The sequence below is a fragment of the Anopheles ziemanni genome, chromosome X (assembly GCF_943734765.1).
Source record: "Anopheles ziemanni chromosome X, idAnoZiCoDA_A2_x.2, whole genome shotgun sequence".
Lineage (NCBI taxonomy): Eukaryota > Metazoa > Arthropoda > Insecta > Diptera > Culicidae > Anopheles > Anopheles ziemanni.
In genome coordinates, this window is record NC_080707.1 from 880,426 (window position 1) to 897,434 (window position 17,009).

Sequence of the window (17,009 nt, forward strand, 5' to 3'; positions counted from 1 at the left end):
GCCAGGCCCGTCGCCACCGGGTCGCCTATAAAATCTCCAGCGGGGGTACGCGCACACATGCTTCTAGGCAGTGGGAAAACCTCTGGTAAAGAAATACTGGCCCAAAAGAGACACGGTGGAAAATCAGGCACCATAATTGTCGTAGATGGGGATATGTGATGGAAATGTTTCTCCAATTTTCTCTCACCGGAAAAAGGTGGTGAAGGAAAACTAGCAATAGGAAAATGAAGCAGTGCGACACCCAGCTGGAGTTGAGACTTGAAAGAAAAGCTTTCGCGAGCCTCCTTCATCACGAAATCACCGAATGATATCGCAACCATCGAGGGTGAAGAAAATCTTCACCTGCGGGAAAATTGCACCAACAAAGTAGTTTTAAAATACTCCACCAACTTATCGTGAATTAACATTGATTGGTGGTTTAAAAAAGATGTAGAATGTGATTTAAAAGAGAAAATCATTGAAAAGATGACAGTAAAACTTGCCTAAGCAATAACCCTCTTTTTCTTTTCTGGCGATTGGTTTTGGACTCTTGGCTAGACATGAGCTTATTGTAAGCACCGTTGACCTCCGGAAGGTAAGCACGAAGAAGACTTCTCGTATGCTCGTCTGCAGCTTTGCTCATGCCCGCAACTGCCGTTTGCTTTCCTTTTGGATGTATGTTGTGGTTGGCTGCACTTCCACTCGATGTTCCTTTTTACTTCTCTTCAAATTATGCTTCCACCGAACCGGCACGGGCTTCGAACCGTATTTGCTGCTCCAACCATGAGCAATGTGATGTGGATAGGAACCGAATGGCTGAGTCTGCTATTCGCACACATTGCGATAAAAAAGTAATCAAAGTAGATTTCTTCTACTCGACAAGCCGCATAGGCTGCCTCCTGCCAGCCACCAATCAGTCTTTCGTATAATCACAGTTTGCTGGCTGCCGACCGTTTTACAGCCCCGTTACTTTGGGGTTTCTTTAATTTTTCGACTCCATCATCGCAAGTCCCTCTCGATGGCTTTAGCTTCTAATGCCTATACAGGCTCCATTTGCAGCTATTTTTGTTGACGAAAAATGGAGAATTGGGACCATGGTTGTTATTCTGGACTGTATCGAGAAATTCTGAAGGAACTACAAAATACAATCGAAAAGAATGCTTAAGTTGAACATCAATTTCCAATAGGATCGTTGAGCCATTACTCTTTCAAGAAGGCATTTATTAGACCGTTGAAAAAAGGGGTTCAGCAATGGTTTCGCTACGACTGCAAACCCTTCATTGCGGCGAAAATCTAACTGGCACCATGTTGGAAACTAGAAAGACAGAGACGGCGATTGCTAAAGGGAAACGAGGGCGTCTGAGGGCCAGGGCAAAAAAGGAGTCCGCTTTGGGAAACGCGGCTCGTCGACCCGACAAGTTCCGTGCAGTTTTGGGAGAGCAAAAGAAAATTCAACGCACAACTATCGATTGAAGCCGCAGACGTAGAGAATGGAGAAATCGGCTACCAGCCGATGGTGACGGGGGTGCAGCGCTGCTGGAAAATCGATCCGAAATTTTTCAAAGAAAATTAGTACGGCACACATCCGCTACGGCAAAACACACGCACACGACGCGAGCAACACAATGAGTGCACACAAACACCGCTGTGCAGAACGGGCCTGCTGCTTCCGTTTTGTTGCGCGGCTGCAAACACGGCCAACTGGGAAAACGCCACAGAACGGATGAAACGTAAAGGATACTTCGGATGAATGGAGCACCGGTTGCCGAATAATGGGGGAGAAATAGTTTTCACGGCCAGTCCACTGCTACTATCGGCACCGGTGACCGCCCAGAAAACATCCGGAGAAGCGAACTTCAAGATGACAACCAGCGCACTGGGCTACAAATTATTTGCCTTAGTTTTCACTGAACTATCCAAATGATGCTATATTTCGGTGTTGTTTTCTGTTCGATCCACCGAGGGGAGGGTCCATTAGTCACTTGTCCGCAAGCTATGCTCGCGTTTTCACCAAACAAACTAAAGCGAAGCCCGGCTGCACCGCGGAGCCAAGTCAACACCTACCAACTATCTCGCGAAGACTGAAAATGTCCATTGTTTCGTGCTTATGATTTATAATATTCACTGCACTGAAGGTGTAGGTGACTTCAAGCGTGATGTGGAAAAGTCATTTTTGACAGCTCGAGCGTTTGCTGCGTTGGCAGAATTTGCTGTTTTGTGTATAGATGCGAAGAAAATTTTACAAATTTTACAACGAAAACATCATAGCATAGCAAGATTATTAAATAATTTATTTTTCAATCCCGACACCACAACTCTGGAGCCTTTCCATGAATGTAAAACACCGTAGACACAATGTGAAAATGGTATATATTGACCGATGTAGCAAATTTTGTAGCCAGAACCCAAAATGGATCAACAGCTCGCACTAGCTCGTTTGATCGGACCGTTACGTTAAATACAGAAAGACGAAAAATTTCACGGTAATTGAATTTTTGTGAAAAATAATCGTTCCTTTAAACCGACCAAGCCCGGGATAAGGCCTAATATCAGGGAGGAAATGCCCTGATAACCAAAATATCAGTTAGCGGATTTTTCCTCTGACAGTCATTGATTCCCAATCGATTGAAATACAATTTCAACAAAACTCAAAATTAGGCACCAATTAGATAGATCCATGATCAAACAACAATATAACATGTTTGAATTGTTTTAATTTTTTATTTTTATGCGAATTTGTTTAATTTACTACTGATATTTTCACTTCAAACAAATTTACAATCTGATTGCAGGCAACAAGCGATAGCATAAACGATCCTAACGGTCGCTATGTACAGTGGCCCAAACTCCTTTCGTTAGGACCATCAATAGTTTTATCTATTGTGCACTCCTAGTGCATGATTATTTTTCCTCCGTCCCATTGTTGGCTAGTCGTTTAAGGCTGTCCTCGAACTCCACCGGTTCAATCTTTCGTTTGGCGTCCTCATACTTTGGTGGCCCTATCAGTTCCACAACCTGGTCATAGTTCAGCGTTTCCTTCTCAAGTAGTGCCTCAGCCAGCTTGTTCAATAGTGCGGAGTGCTCGCGCAGGATCTCTTCGGTACGCTCGTACGCCTCGGTGATCATCTTGCGCGCTTCGAAGTCCATCAGATTGCCCAAGCTCTTCGAGTACGGCTTCTGTGCGTATGGGCTGGATTCACTTTCGTCTGCGTACGAAAGCGGACCTACCGTGCGATTCATCCCGAAATATTTGATCTGAAGAGAAGGTTAGACGGCTTGTAATCAATTGTAATAAGATTGAAATAGCCAATGCTTTACTTACTTGAGCGTATGCCATCTTAGTCACCTTCTCGAGGTCGTTCTGTGCCCCCGTTGTTATTCGGTTGAAGGTAAGATTTTCCGCTGCCCGGCCACCCAGTGCCATGCACATTTTGTCGAACAGCTGCTCGCGGGTGTAGAGCTTTTGCTCCTTCGGCGTGTATTGGGCGAAGCCGAGCGCCAGGCTTGTCCGTGGCACGATGGTTACTTTCAGCAGAACGTCCGAGTTGGGCAGCATCCAGCCGACGAGCGCGTGACCCGATTCGTGGAATGCAATTACGCGTCGTTCCGTTGGTGAAAGGGCATGCGACCGTTTTTCCGTACCGCCAACTAGTCTTTCTACCGCATATTCCAGGTTGCGAGTCGTCACTGAAGTCTGGTTCGTGCGGGCAGCGTGTAACGCTGCCTCGTTGCACACGTTTGCAATGTCAGCACCTGAAAAACCGGGAGTGAGCGTGGCTAGGCGAGCCGAGTAGGTTGCAGGTGGTCGCTCAAGCGCAATTACTGAGAGGTGCTTTTCGAAAATTTCCTTCCGCTCCGCTAGATTCGGAAGATCGATGAGAATGTGGCGATCGAAGCGTCCCGGGCGCAACAGCGCCTTGTCTAGGATGTCCGCCCGGTTGGTGCTGGCTAGCATCAACACGCCCTCCTTGCTTGCCATACCATCCATCTCCACCAACAGCTGGTTTAGCGTTTGCTCCGATTCACCCGAGTTCATGCCGCCAGCAGCACCACCACCAGAGCCCTCCCGCTGACGCCCAATGGCATCTATTTCGTCGACGTAGATAATGCAAGGTGAGCGTTTCTTCGCTTCCTTAAAAAGGTCACGCACCCGAGCCGCCCCAAGCCCTCCGATCATCTCGATAAACTCCGAGCCGTTCATGCTAAGGAACGGGACCTGTGCCTCAGTAGCTACCGCTTTGGCCAGCAGGGTCTTGCCACATCCGGGTGGACCCAACAGAAGAGCTCCTTTGGGTACTTTAGCTCCTAGTCGTTGGTATCGGTCGGGTGACTTGAGATAGTCTACGAATTCCATCACCTCCTGTTTTGCTTCCTGTAGCCCCGCGACGTCTTTAAACCACACGCCCCTTCCACCCTCGACCGGGTCCACCAGCGTAAACTTGGCGCGGCCCATTTGCGTGAAACTATCCATCGAGATTGGACCCCGCCCACCCCGGATGCGGCTTAGCAGCGCGATAATCACCCCGGTGGCAAAAAGGGTGAACAAGATCCGCCCGCTGACGTCGCCACTGCGCTCGAACTGCACCGACACTCCCTCCGTCACGCCCAAACGTTGCTCGACGGAGCGCAACTTCTCCTCGAACTTATTGACATCCGCGACGGCCATATGAAATATGTTGGACTGCACTCGCCGTCCCTTGACGATGGCACCGTCGTGTAGGATGATCGTAACCATCTCCATGTCCGGATGCACGACCACCTCTTTCACTTCGCCGACCGCCAGCATGTGGTGTACGAACTCGTGCCAGCTGACATACCGGGTTGCCGACTCCGGTCGATTTTTCGATGGTATCACCATGGTAAGAAAGCCTACCAGTAGGTAGATGGTGATCATCCAGATCAGCGTTTTCGTCACTACCGACATCATTTTCTCCTTATCATCCTCATCGTTTTTCTTATTTCCACGGTTTGGATCCCCCGGGTCCCGATCAGGCTGCTGTTTATTGCTTCCCATCAGACGCGATGCGGTTGTGTGCAGGTGTCGAGCAAACACGTACGAAGGTATCGAGCTGGAGCTGCACAGCATCCTTATAAAGGCACGTTGTTCGGTATGCAGTAGTTTCAGTTGTTTCCGTGGGTTGAATTGCTGGATGTCTCCAGCAGCGAGCTTCTCATTCCGCACGTTGGAATTTTTGTTGTGCTCACGCCATATCAAACCGCAGTCCAGTCTTTCGGTTCCCGTACTATTTGTCACAGAAACGATAGGTTGCAATCTACGAACTACATACATCAACGTGCTGTGGTTCAAAATTTGCTTGCATCTTCCCAACCGGTACATGATGATTGTTCGTTGAAATTTAGTTCCTACGGATGATGAAATTTTGTCGTAAAAATATAGCCAGTGAATCGAGAAGTGTTTTTTATTGTCACCTACCTCACCGTAAAACAGCGGTAAATGTTTACATAACCATGCACAAAAACAGCTTTAACGATGAAACGAGTTGCGTAGCATTAATAAACCTGTAACTCAATCAGTATGTCGAGCAACACATTGCAAAAGAAATTAGATTTTATGCTGGAAAACAATGGTATTTCACAACGTAACGCAGTGTCTAGAAATGATGTTGAGTCTTGCTGAACGTTCTTATTGCAACTGTAACTTTTCACAACGATTGAGAATTATTTATTTTTGGTAGGCGGCAGGGAAAATACTTTTGCATTTCAGCAATCTAATATTATTGAAATGATGTGAATCGGTGCTCTCGCAGGATCAATGTTTTTATTTGGTTGTACTCGGTAGCTATGATTTCAACAACATGATGTAAACGATGCTGGACGTCAGGTTGAACATGAACGTCCCATGCAGAAAAACGTCAAATGCTTGAACATTTTGACATGATTGGTTGTGTCAGGAACATTTACTCGGCGTTCGCACCATGATGCATTGTTTTTCGTCTATATACGCTTGCTGTATCAAATAAAAGGTGAGTATTTTGGTTGGAAATTTATAAAACAATATGGATTAGATGATTGCGGAATGGAGACGATATTTATTTGAATGAATAAAATCTACACTATCTTGTCTATGCAAACATTTTGTTTGTACGTAAGTTTAAAGCCCCTGCCAACGATAGATTCATCCGATCGTACCGCCACCAGAATGGGCCCAGCGCTGGTGTAAGAAACGGGTGTGTTTCTAGTAAAATCAGCTACAATACTACCATCGTTCAACCGCTCGCCGCACAATCGCATGTAATTGATGGCGATGTAATCGTCTGGGCAGCTGAATATTTCCACTCCCGCTTGGTTCGGTGGTACGAGGCTAGAACCGTCTGTGGCGATTCGATGTAATAATGAACGTCTGTTCGGGATGGTTAGTACTTTTCGTTTGATTACCTTCTGCGATGTTAACTAGCTGAAAAATATTTTCCTTCCCAAGGGCATTCTCGTTCGTAAATACAACGTTGCAGAACATGATGTGCCGTTTGATGCATATCGCGTAGTTCAGGTTATTCTGCAATTCAAATGTATAAAAGGAAGAAATATTTCATTAAACATTTCCACTTGACTACGCAGCCAGAATACAACACGGTACGCTGCCTAAACTAATGTTTACATGAAAATGACAACCAAACACGGGACAGTTCGTAGAATGCAGATCGAATCATATTGATACCACGCCAAAGTGGTTCGCATAGTTCTACATGTTAGTTTTGTAAAGTTAATGTAATTTTAGAACGTGTGGAAAATGAAACAATCTTCTGTAACATAAGGTGCTGGTGAAAGTGCAGTGATCGGTCAGTGTTTGCACATTTGATGTTCTTTGATGTGCTTTGGCCCGTGAGTAAACAATACGCTCCCAACTTTTGATAAGCTGTTATCTCCTTGCATGGGCGGACATATGAAATAGTCTAACGATAGAATAGGGTTCGTTTTCGATGTTCATTCTATCAACATTTTGCACATACCAGATAGCTAGCTTTTCGGTTTTTCACCACAGTGGAATAATTGTCATAGTTAAACGACTTCACGATTCCGCTCAGCCCATCGTGAAACTGAAGGCAGTTCATCGGTGCCCGGGGAGTGGATAGCTGGAGTGTAAGAAAAGTGATTCAACAACTTTCCATCTTCTCCAAATTTCTTGGTTTTAGTTTTTGCAATACCTGCGTTATCTTGACGAGGAATGCACGTGGCTGGCGGGAGCTAAAAACTGCATTCAAGAACACCAGATGGGAGTACGCTCGATCGATATCAAGGTACACTGAGGTGAGGGAAGAAAACAACCAACAGTTAATGGATGGTCTTTAAAACACACGCATGAGTTTGCGGTGTATCTAGAACGTACTGTGCTGTCCACTATTTACGCCGCAAAGCACCGGGTAGATGCGATGGTCGTTTTGTATCGATATAACAAACTGATCCTCGATGCAGTTGCCCAGCTGCGGTGGCTGTAGCTCAAAGAAGATAAACTCAAGCACCACCTGGCGCACGCTGCGATGCAGGGCAAGGGTAAAGGTACACGGCAATGGTTCTACGGCGGGTGACGGGAAGCTGGGACTGACAAAGTAACTGACGTTCTGTTCGGACCTACTGTCGCACCCGTACTGGACTGAAAATGATGAGAGAAAGGGGAAAGGTCCGTGTATTAAACATTAATGTTGCGCCAAGCCCCTGACTCCACGGTGTCTCACAAACGCAGCACACTCCAAATCCCCCGGCGCAGGTATCCATCGGAATGCCTTTCAACTGGCTGCACTCTTTTTCATGGTAGCAAATACCCATCCAGCTGACCACGAACGATGTATTGCCAGGTGCGTTCTTCCGTGGTACGCACGGCCCGTTGACGAACGTTATGATGTTGATCACGCTCAACAGTGGCACCGCAGGTGCTTTGTACTGCTTCGGTGGGATCAGCTTATTCCGCTCCCTGATGGGGCTAACGCCGGGCATTGGTAAACTAGCTTTTGTTGCATTCCAAGAAGAGGTGTTCTTTGACGACGGATGTCGTTGAACATTCGTTTTGCTTCCATCGTATCGTGGGTTGTACCTCAGGCCGTAGTGGAGCTTGTAGTCGATGTACTGCAGCTGATGCTGGTGGTTGATTGTTGGCGAGGGTTGATAGACGGGAAACGGGACCGGTTCCGAGAGTAGGATATCATGCGCCGCTAGTAACTGGTTATCTTTGGGATGAATGGTCCTGTTTGACGTGCCATGCCGATCGTTTTTCATCGTCCGACAGAGATTTAACAGCTCCGGTGTGCTGGATAGCATGGATTCGTGTGCTTTAGCAGACGACGAAGACGCGTATCCGTATTCCTGGAAGATGATCCAAACGATCCACAAGGATGGCATTTTGTTCACTATCTATCGGGTGGTTTCAGGTCGCGTGAAAAGTTAGACTTCCTTCCTTTTTGCCTGCGCCAGCAAAAAGTGCATTTGATACTGACACCATGCTCAACCGGCGCAAGCCCACTAAGTGGCCATAGAAAGAAGTGTCAGGCAAAGCGCGGCAAATGGTAGCGTAAAATTGACTTCACGCGTAGTAATCGAAACCATGCGAGAAAAGTGTCTGTTGCGAGATGTATTAAATTAAGAATCAGATCGTAACGACTGACATATCTCTGGTTGTAGTTAAACACGATAATCAGGGCTACGATGCTGGTTGCGATATAATTACCTGTACTTTAAGCGATGATTAGCCGTAAGTAACTGGGCTCATTCCAAGAGGGAAAACGGATGGCTCGGATACAAGATGCATTTGCAGATAGACTAGTGCACAGCGCCCCGAAAGCTTATGACACACCGTGTTGAGTTATGAATAATTTTGCGAACTTCAATAGGTAATACAATACAGATTACCTTGTTCTCAAACTTGTTTTTCTTATATCGTAAGATTATGCGCTCATTAAAATACTCATGTTGATTCTTTGTATGAAACATTTTTATTGTTAGCTAGAGTTCTATTCACAACAAATTACTATCAAAGTAAGAGACAGCAACATTTGATCTGCTTGAAGGAAAAGACAGGAAAAGAAACAGAATAGGATTGTACAACCGTATGTCATTTTATTACCACGTTAAGAAGTTAGACAGTTGTTAGCGTATTGGGGTTATAAATATTATCCGCATTTATTCTACGTTTTATTGGTCCGCAAGTCGTAGTACGCATTACGATTTAACAATATTATTACTCGGGTTTAAAAACAAAACAAGTCTAAACAAGTTATGAACGATAACATTTCGCTTCTTTCTAGCAACTACACTTAAACCACCAACAATCATAACGGTCATTCCTAGCTGCGCTGCAAGTCGCCAGGCCAAGGCCGCTCAGCGGTTGAAGCCCTCAATAAGTAAGTGTAAGCGAAAACAGGCCGGTTCTTAATTTTCGTTCAGCCTACGGATGGGTTCGGAACATTCGGCGCAACTGCAGCAGCAGGCGGGTGTAGCTGACGGTGCCGGCGGAGCACTCCGGGCCGGGAGTCTTCATCGGCATTCGACAACGGCAACGGCCGCGTCAGGACGCGCTACCATTGGCGGCAATGCATCCGGCGGCAAACTGCAGCGTGGCAATACGATTGCCGTGACGGGAGGGGGTGGTATCGGGTCGGCGAGCGCTGGTAGCGTTGGAGGCGCCGGAGGCATTCCGGACGATGGATACTCAACCTCGTCCGCGACACCCTCGTCGGCGTACATCTGTGATTCGCGCCCGGTCTCGCCACCGATGAGCGTCTGCTCCGACTCCGACCTGCCATACATATCATACACCGACAAACCGATCGGCGGTAAGTGTGAAAAAGCACCGTTCACTTTCTCCTCATCCCTCACCGACTCACTTGCCCGTTTTGTGTTGCTTTCGTTTCTTCGCGTCCAGATTCGCCCAAGCTGCGTAACAAGCAACAGGCAAAACAGGTGAAATCGCGGCCCAACAGTGCCATCATCATGAACCGCTCATCGCAGCAGCAGCAACAGTATCAGCACCACTATCAGCATCAGCAGCATTCCCAGCCATTCGAAAGTGGCCGCGGTGGTAGTGCGCCCAGCGGCCGCGGCAGACCGATATCGGCTGCGGGTGCGCACAGTATTGTGGTGGTGAAATCGGGCGCCGTCAAGGACGTCGGCATCGAGAAGGACGACGATATCGTGCGGTTGCAGGTAGATACCGAACGAAGACTAATTCCTCTTATCCAATCGATGACACTCTTGTGGGTAGGATTCGTAAAGGGCAAGGGTTGAAAGCTAGCATACCACGGTATGGAAGGACGTAGGTGAAGTGTCGAGATTGCCTTTAACCTCATTTCTCCAAGAAAATCCATATACGGGGGGAGAAATGATGATGTACGACAAGGGAATTGGCAAATCCATGAAACAAATGACAGTTTTAAGTACTGAACTGCCTGCGCGAAATAGAGATGAAAGACTGATGGCCTTATTTTGTTAAATAAAAAAGAGACCTTTTCCGTTACATCTCCTTACGAAAAAAGCACCAAATGCTCGATTATGCTAACTTAAATTTTGTGATGCGATTAATGGGCAATTGTTTGCATTCCGGAGTTTTTTTATATGAAAAACATTTCGAAAAGAGTCCGGATAGTGTGCTTCGAACTTTTGTTTGCTCGACGCCCACATTAACGGCGTGGACAATGTGCTGGATCACGCTGTTTATTGTCTTAACAGTGATGACTACGTGAGACAATATTTTACCGCGCGGCAAATCACTGCTTGTTATGTTTTATGTGTAACAGCTGTCCGAACCAAAAGAAAACTTCATCTTAAGTTATGGCCCCTGCGAAAGGTCTCGTATTTGCCAACTGATAGCACCCACGATTTAAGGTGATACACATTTGTGCGTGCTAGTGTGTTACACGGGAAGAATTCACCAGATGCTGTCATCTGATGCGACGTTTTGTCTCGCTTTGGGTCTGGGGGTTTCCTGCAAGTGCGGCCTCGACTGCCTGGTTGTTGGGTGGACGTATTGATTGATGCCATTGATGATGGATGATTGCAAATGAGTTGAATCTCTTGGCGGGGTGTTTTAGAGGTTGGGTAGGCCAACGCCAACGCGCGATGTGGCCGATTCGCGAACGCTCACGGTCTTCCGCGGGGCCTCGCTGTCGTCGGCGATCGTGCAGCCGTTGTGGAAGTTGATGCTCGATCGCAGGTGGCGCTGAGAGTTGCGCTTGTGCTCGGGCAGGTCAGAAACATGCGACGTCCGGCGGTAGCAGCTTGGTGCGTAGGACGATGCGCTCGAGCGTATGCTGCTGCGGTCGTCAAACTCGAACTCTTCGTCCTGGTATGTGGTGTCGATATCCTGGCGGCTGGCGGCTCTGCTCCTTGGTGGGGACTCTTGCACCGACCGGGCCGACCCACCGAACCGGTGGATGATGACGCGCGGCTCCCCGGCAGCCACCGATTCTGGCGGGTAGTCGTAGAACTCGATCTTGGATTGCAGCGTGCTGAGTCGTTTGGCGCGTGCCGCCTCGCCCGTGTCCTCTTCGGACTGCTGACGTAGAAACTGCTCGATGCGACGCCGCTCGTGTGCCTTCGAGCGCTCCAGCTCACCGAACGATGACTCGACGCCATCGTAGAACTGAATGTGTGACGCTGTGTTCTTCTGCTGGTGACCACGGGTTGCCGGTGCCGGATCTGGATCTGCTTCGCCATATCCAACCGGTTGCCTTCTGGTGTGTGCACCCACGCCTATCCTCTCGTCTACCTCATCCACACCCATCTCCTCGCTATTGCCGAACAGACGGCCGTTGATTGTTGTTGTCCTTGCTGAGCTTTGGCCACGCTGCTCGTGCTCGTGAACTTTCCCATTGATGGGCCGTTGAGGAGGATTTGGAGCATTCTCCTTCCTCTTCGGCGCTTCTACATCCGGCGCGTACTCGTCCGGCCAGAAGAAGTGTGTCTTTTGTCGATCTGGACGCTCACCGGCGGACCGATTGATCATGCCCTCCGTCAGCCCGGAGAAGAACTTTTGCTGAGCCATACCTGATCGGTTTACAGAATACGTTACGCTCCGGAACTGTTATCCGGTCGCAACCAGGAAAGCTGCTCTAAATAGCTCACGCACGTTGTCCTGCAGGTTTGGTCCTGGTCGTCGGATGCATCGGAACATCGGTTTGCGAACGAACCGGACGATTTCACGTTATGCGCACTACTCCACCATCCTGATGATGACTCCCCCCGTTGGACTCTCGTTGGTGTTCCAGAAACGGATTCTCCAACACATACACACACACACACACTCACCGCAACAAAAACAACCGCACTATTGCGCTTTAGTTTATTCACACACCGCCACCTCTCCCCTCATTTCACTTTCATTCCACTCTGTTTCTCGCGCGGTATGTTGTCACGTTTCGTTTCGGTTGTTATGGCGATGCCGCACAGTGGGCACTTTGTTGATGAGGATTTCTTGCTTATTTTTCTTTCAGAAAAATGTTGGCCCTGCGAGAGGCTTCCGATATGATCCCTACTCCCTCTAACTGGTTTTTCCCCGGTGCACCTACACACGCATACACACATCCACCCACACACTCACGAGTATTATAAATGATGGTTTTTATCGAGTGTGTTTTGCTGTCGGCCTATGCTTGTTGAGTGATGCGCTCGAAGGGGTGAGAATGCAGGGTCCGCTTTCTGAGGCGAGCTGCGTTCCGATCGATAGTGCAGCCTGTAAATTACGATACACACCGCACTAACAGCTGGAGAAGAAGGAACACGCAACAGTACAATAACGCAGAGGGATTGGAAAATAAGACAAACTGTTGCTGCGGCGGGCTTCTCCACGACGAGCGATCTTTCGGCCGTGGCTTTCTTAAGCGCCGGTTCGATGTCTTCAATCTCTCCTGGTTGCTTTTCTCCTTCCTCTGGTGGGTTTTTGTTTTCCCTCTACCTCCGAATGGACACCGCGGAACCGACAGATCCGTACCGTTCCACTGCGTTGGGTCGAGTGAACGCCCGACTGCTTCGCGGAACGGCCCAACCGTTGGATTCGTGGCTGAATCGGTCCAAATTGCGGGGGTGGTAGATACCGCTTTTGGAAGGGAATGGTGATGGTTGAAGAAGGACAGCGCAGGGCAAGGTGTGGGGAAGGGAGAAGGCGATCGCTGTCGTGCGCGGTTTCTTTCACTCATTCGTGCCGTCAATTCCAACTCAGGCCGACCCGACTTCTCGATTCAGCAAGATTGATCTTGGGAGCAAGTTGATCCTACAAAGGTATTATTACTTTATTCTATTCCTGCTCCTCCATCCCTTACTCCCCTGCATTCCGCTTTTATCTGCTACTTTGCTCTTACTCCGTGCCCTTTTCTATCGGTGTAAAATTAGCATCCATCCAAAATGTGTCCTATACTAAGCTGAGCAGTAAGTCTTGGAATGGGAGATGCCTGGCCCCCTCTGTCCAATAGATGCCCTTTTTCTGACCTATTTTTATAGTTCCCTTTTTCCACCTTGTCAACACAGGGTCCACAACTCGGTGGTGAGTGTGTTTTTTCCAATTTTAAACTTATTCCTTGGCCTATTATGCACTAGACTACATTCTTCCATATTTGATGGTGGCCCTGTACCCTTACGTCTCACCCTCGGTGCAGTGGGGGGACAACTTTAGCGTCTCACTCTCACTTTCTACACGAAACACGGTTCACCTCCTGACTCGTGGCCAGTACGCCTCGCCCTACCAGCCACCCGCGTGTCCCGTGCATCAACCCACGCGAACGGTTACTGATGAACTCAGCTCCGACTGCACAGTGGGCCGAAAGGTGCTCTTAGGCTCCGAAAACAACCATATGCTGCACATGCTGATTTCATATGAGCTGAGGTGTACAAACACTACTTGCTAGTTGGGTAAAAGTTATTTGAAACACATTGTGACAATCAAAGTAACTGAAATGTCACTGCATAGCCAATGATCCACTAGTTTCTGTCCACTGTGCGCTTCATCGACATGGCATTTCATTGCCCTGCAACATCTCGAAATGCTACCCGGGACGGAATGGATAATGACCTAGGGGCTTCTCTTATGCATCTGGTGTTGCAATCGGTGTACGGTGCGATCGTATCAGCAGATGTGTTAGAGGATCCAACAGCGGATGATTTTGATTGTAGCCCATTGTCCCGAGTGGAATTTACTTCTGGTCGTTTTCGTGTTACTCTTCCGCGCTCAAAATTTACAGTGCCAACCAAATAGACGACATGCCAACCGTGGGTACTTGTATACTCCGCAAGCAGCACACCTCCAGGTTTTAATTTGCATAGCAGCGCAAACACCGTAACCGGCGACCACTTTCCGTTAAACGAAGCGGAGCATAGCGTTGCCCCTACCGCCACCATGGCGCCCACGTGAAGAACAAGAACCAGTTGTGCCGTTCAATTCCAATCCCACACGCCACCAGGGGGAATAAGAACTTACCGGTAAAGCCAGCAGTGAGTCTGTAGGCTAATGCAAAACAATCCGCGACTATGAGCTTAAAAGCAAAGTAGTCCGTCAGCATCCTCATGTCACTTACCGCCCAACTGTTCTGGAACATCTGGCTGGAAGTTCATCATCGCAATTCTTCTTACGGGAGGGAACTTGCGAGAACTAATAGGCGAAAGTGGGGCAAGATGTGCTTGATGTCAAAAATTTACGAGTTAAAACAAACGGAGAATGAGATTTCGTCACCATATTTGAAGTGTACTCTTGGTGCGGAAATGGGATCATAATTCTTGCATCCTCATCCTACCTCACATGTGTTTTTGATTTGGTTTGGTGTCAGAAAACCCCAATTCATTAGGGGGGGGTCAACATTGCTTGAGCAAATAATCTCCATTTTGGAGTCAAACACAGTCGGCTCAGTTCTCCCCGGTTCTCCTTAAGAAGGTCCAGCAGTGTGTGAGTGCCGACTTCTTAGCCCGAGTGGAGGAGTCCGGACGGGCGGGTTCGGCTCAAACGGCCGGTGCACAAATATGGTTCGAGTTTATTTTTGGGGATTTTTCGTTGGTAAAGTGTCCCCCTTTGACCGCTCGGTCCCGGACTAGACTTCTTTCCGCGCAGTAGAGTTACGAGCTCTAGCGAGGCGAGGCAAACAATCACGGCCGTTTTGCCGAACGCAACCATATTTATCGCCCCCGGACCGGCAACCGAAACGCCTTGTAACGCCTGGTAACCTTGACACTCCGTGACGGCTTTCCGCGCCTGTCCGTGTACGGCTGTGTGTGCCGTAAGCCATCGCCCACGCACCAAAGTGGACTCGGCCCCTGGCTGGATGACTCCGTTTGGTCAGGGCCGTATGCATAAAGACTGCTCTCCAGCAAACCGCACCGAGAAAAGGGTCATGTACAGTAAGCGTTACCGAGTTTTGCCATACGCACCGAGGCATTTCATCTTCTTAACTGCAAATCCGTCTGGGTATTGTCTGGCCGTACGATTTAAGTACGATTTACGATACGTAGTGAAGCAAGAGCATTTGGTGTGCGCAAAATATTTGAATTTTTAATAGTTCCCGAATGATCTGGATAAACACATTTCTGGATCAACTCACTCTGTGTGGAGATGTTTGAAGCAGGCCTCTTTGGATGCAATGAATCATGCACATTAAGTGATATAATAATTGCACCTAAATGTCCATACTGATTGTGCTATTTCCGGTTCAGAATGATATTAAAATCAGTTTCACAGCTTTTGCTTGAACATTACAATCTGAAAATAGCACAAGTGGTACGGAGCTTCTGACTATTACTAATGATACTCCAGTCGTTGTATGTGAATTATTTCGTAATACAGTGAGCGATTAACCTACGCCAATGATTGTCACGCTTCAGCCGCTCAGTTGAGTAATACATGTACGGGCTGTGTGACGAAATAACTTCATGAATGGTGCTTTGCAGCGGATACAGTCATGCGCTATGGAGAGGGTGTGAACTGAGATACAAAGAATGTAAATGGGGTGCTACGGGGTCTGGTAGCGGGTAAGAGTGCAATTAATCTAACTTCCTCTTCATCGTTTGACAGAGTGTCCCGATGTTTCTTCCGGTGATGCGCGGTACACTGACGCTGCCGGCCAACCGCGACCCGGACGTGCTGGAACGGCTGCAGCCCACGCACCTCATCAACATGTGCAGCCGGTTGCAGTCGCACTTCAACACCTGCGCCATGCACGTCTCATCCGAGCAGCAGCAGATCACCAACAAAATCAAAGAGGTAAGCAGTCTCTCGAACTATCCCCCCGTGCGTTGGACGCTAATCTGTTCGTGTGTTTTGTTTGGTTGTGCTTAGGTGGACCAGGAAATCTCTAGCGCGCTGGCGCAGCTGGTGCAGAAGCAGAAGCTGTACACCTCGTACGCGGAAACGTTCTCCAAGGTGCGGCAGATTTCGCAACAGCTGACGCGCTGCAACGACATACTCAACCAGAACATCGAGAGTATGGAGTATCTGAACAATTTGCTTAGCGTCGACGATCGCCTGGAGCCGTTCGTGTGGAAAACCGAGTAGGGACAGTGTGTGCTACGAGTTTCAGTCCCGTTGTTGTTCGGATGAAGGAGGACGAGCAGTAAGGATGACACGACGGGCGCTGGGAGGTTGTTGATGCACCCGTTAATGATGCGGCTGCGGTTTGTGATGGAGCAAGAGGACCGCCTTTCCAAAACAAGCGATGTGCCATCGCTCGCTCTTCCCGGAGGATATGTTCGTCAGTCTTAGCAATATTTTGCCCTATGCGCAAATGACGGGGTTGGCAGTGTTGTCATGCACAAGATTACAGATGATTGTTCCACTCTGTGATTTACCAACTAAAGTATGGAGGTTGCACTTCGCTAAAGGCTAATGCAACGGTGTCGCTGCGGTCATTGCAAAGTGTGTGGAGTTATGACGCCTTTGATCGAGAAATCGCAGTACTGTTGTGACTGGCTGCCCGTAGTCCGATGGTACGAATTTATTTATTTAACATTTTTGGGAGTTTGCCATACTTTTATTTTCACCTGCGGTGGTTCACCCCGTCGCTCATCCGTCGCATACGCTTGCACGCGCGGGAAATACTAAAACAAGTTTC

General features: G+C 48.2%; 4 protein-coding genes across 4 annotated transcripts; 1 reads left to right on the plus strand and 3 right to left on the minus strand.

The window, feature by feature from the left end:
* Positions 1 to 2,720: 2,720 nt before the first annotated feature.
* LOC131290384 (paraplegin) lies at positions 2,721 to 5,339 on the minus strand. Its single transcript, XM_058319537.1, has 2 exons — positions 3,302 to 5,339; positions 2,721 to 3,234 (listed from the first exon to the last, which is right to left on the minus strand). Exons 1-2 carry the CDS (start codon positions 5,315 to 5,317, stop codon positions 2,881 to 2,883), a joined length of 2,370 nt encoding a protein of 789 aa, XP_058175520.1. The 5' UTR covers positions 5,318 to 5,339; the 3' UTR covers positions 2,721 to 2,880.
* Positions 5,340 to 6,048: 709 nt separating this feature from the next.
* On the minus strand, positions 6,049 to 8,331 carry LOC131290427 (uncharacterized). Its single transcript, XM_058319581.1, has 6 exons — positions 7,671 to 8,331; positions 7,325 to 7,588; positions 7,143 to 7,240; positions 6,948 to 7,070; positions 6,376 to 6,493; positions 6,049 to 6,311 (listed from the first exon to the last, which is right to left on the minus strand). Exons 1-6 carry the CDS (start codon positions 8,329 to 8,331, stop codon positions 6,049 to 6,051), a joined length of 1,527 nt encoding a protein of 508 aa, XP_058175564.1.
* Positions 6,700 to 16,453, plus strand: LOC131290821 (uncharacterized). The gene is made up of 5 exons (XM_058320002.1): positions 6,700 to 6,819; positions 9,234 to 9,761; positions 9,851 to 10,131; positions 15,974 to 16,162; positions 16,238 to 16,453. The coding sequence occupies exons 2-5, from the start codon at positions 9,380 to 9,382 to the stop codon at positions 16,451 to 16,453; spliced, it is 1,068 nt and encodes a 355-aa protein (XP_058175985.1). The 5' UTR covers positions 6,700 to 6,819; positions 9,234 to 9,379.
* LOC131290822 (uncharacterized) lies at positions 11,012 to 11,968 on the minus strand. The gene is made up of 2 exons (XM_058320003.1): positions 11,767 to 11,968; positions 11,012 to 11,628 (listed from the first exon to the last, which is right to left on the minus strand). The coding sequence occupies exons 1-2, from the start codon at positions 11,966 to 11,968 to the stop codon at positions 11,012 to 11,014; spliced, it is 819 nt and encodes a 272-aa protein (XP_058175986.1).
* Positions 16,454 to 17,009: the final 556 nt, after the last annotated feature.

Coding starts and splice junctions, on each gene's coding strand:
- LOC131290427 (XM_058319581.1), bottom strand. CDS start 8,331: ATGCCATCCTTGTGGATCGTTTGGATCATCTTCCAGGAATACGGATAC. Junction 7,241..7,324: donor CGTAAATAGTGGACAGCACA/GTACGTTCTAGA, acceptor CCCTCACCTCAG/TGTACCTTGATATCGATCGA. Junction 7,071..7,142: donor TCCTCGTCAAGATAACGCAG/GTATTGCAAAAA, acceptor CTTACACTCCAG/CTATCCACTCCCCGGGCACC.
- LOC131290821 (XM_058320002.1), top strand. CDS start 9,380: ATGGGTTCGGAACATTCGGCGCAACTGCAGCAGCAGGCGGGTGTAGCT. Junction 9,762..9,850: donor CACCGACAAACCGATCGGCG/GTAAGTGTGAAA, acceptor CTTCGCGTCCAG/ATTCGCCCAAGCTGCGTAAC. Junction 10,132..15,973: donor ACGATATCGTGCGGTTGCAG/GTAGATACCGAA, acceptor ATCGTTTGACAG/AGTGTCCCGATGTTTCTTCC.
- LOC131290384 (XM_058319537.1), bottom strand. CDS start 5,317: ATGTACCGGTTGGGAAGATGCAAGCAAATTTTGAACCACAGCACGTTG. Junction 3,235..3,301: donor CTAAGATGGCATACGCTCAA/GTAAGTAAAGCA, acceptor CCTTCTCTTCAG/ATCAAATATTTCGGGATGAA.
- LOC131290822 (XM_058320003.1), bottom strand. CDS start 11,968: ATGGCTCAGCAAAAGTTCTTCTCCGGGCTGACGGAGGGCATGATCAAT. Junction 11,629..11,766: donor TCACGAGCACGAGCAGCGTG/GCCAAAGCTCAG, acceptor ATGGCGAAGCAG/ATCCAGATCCGGCACCGGCA.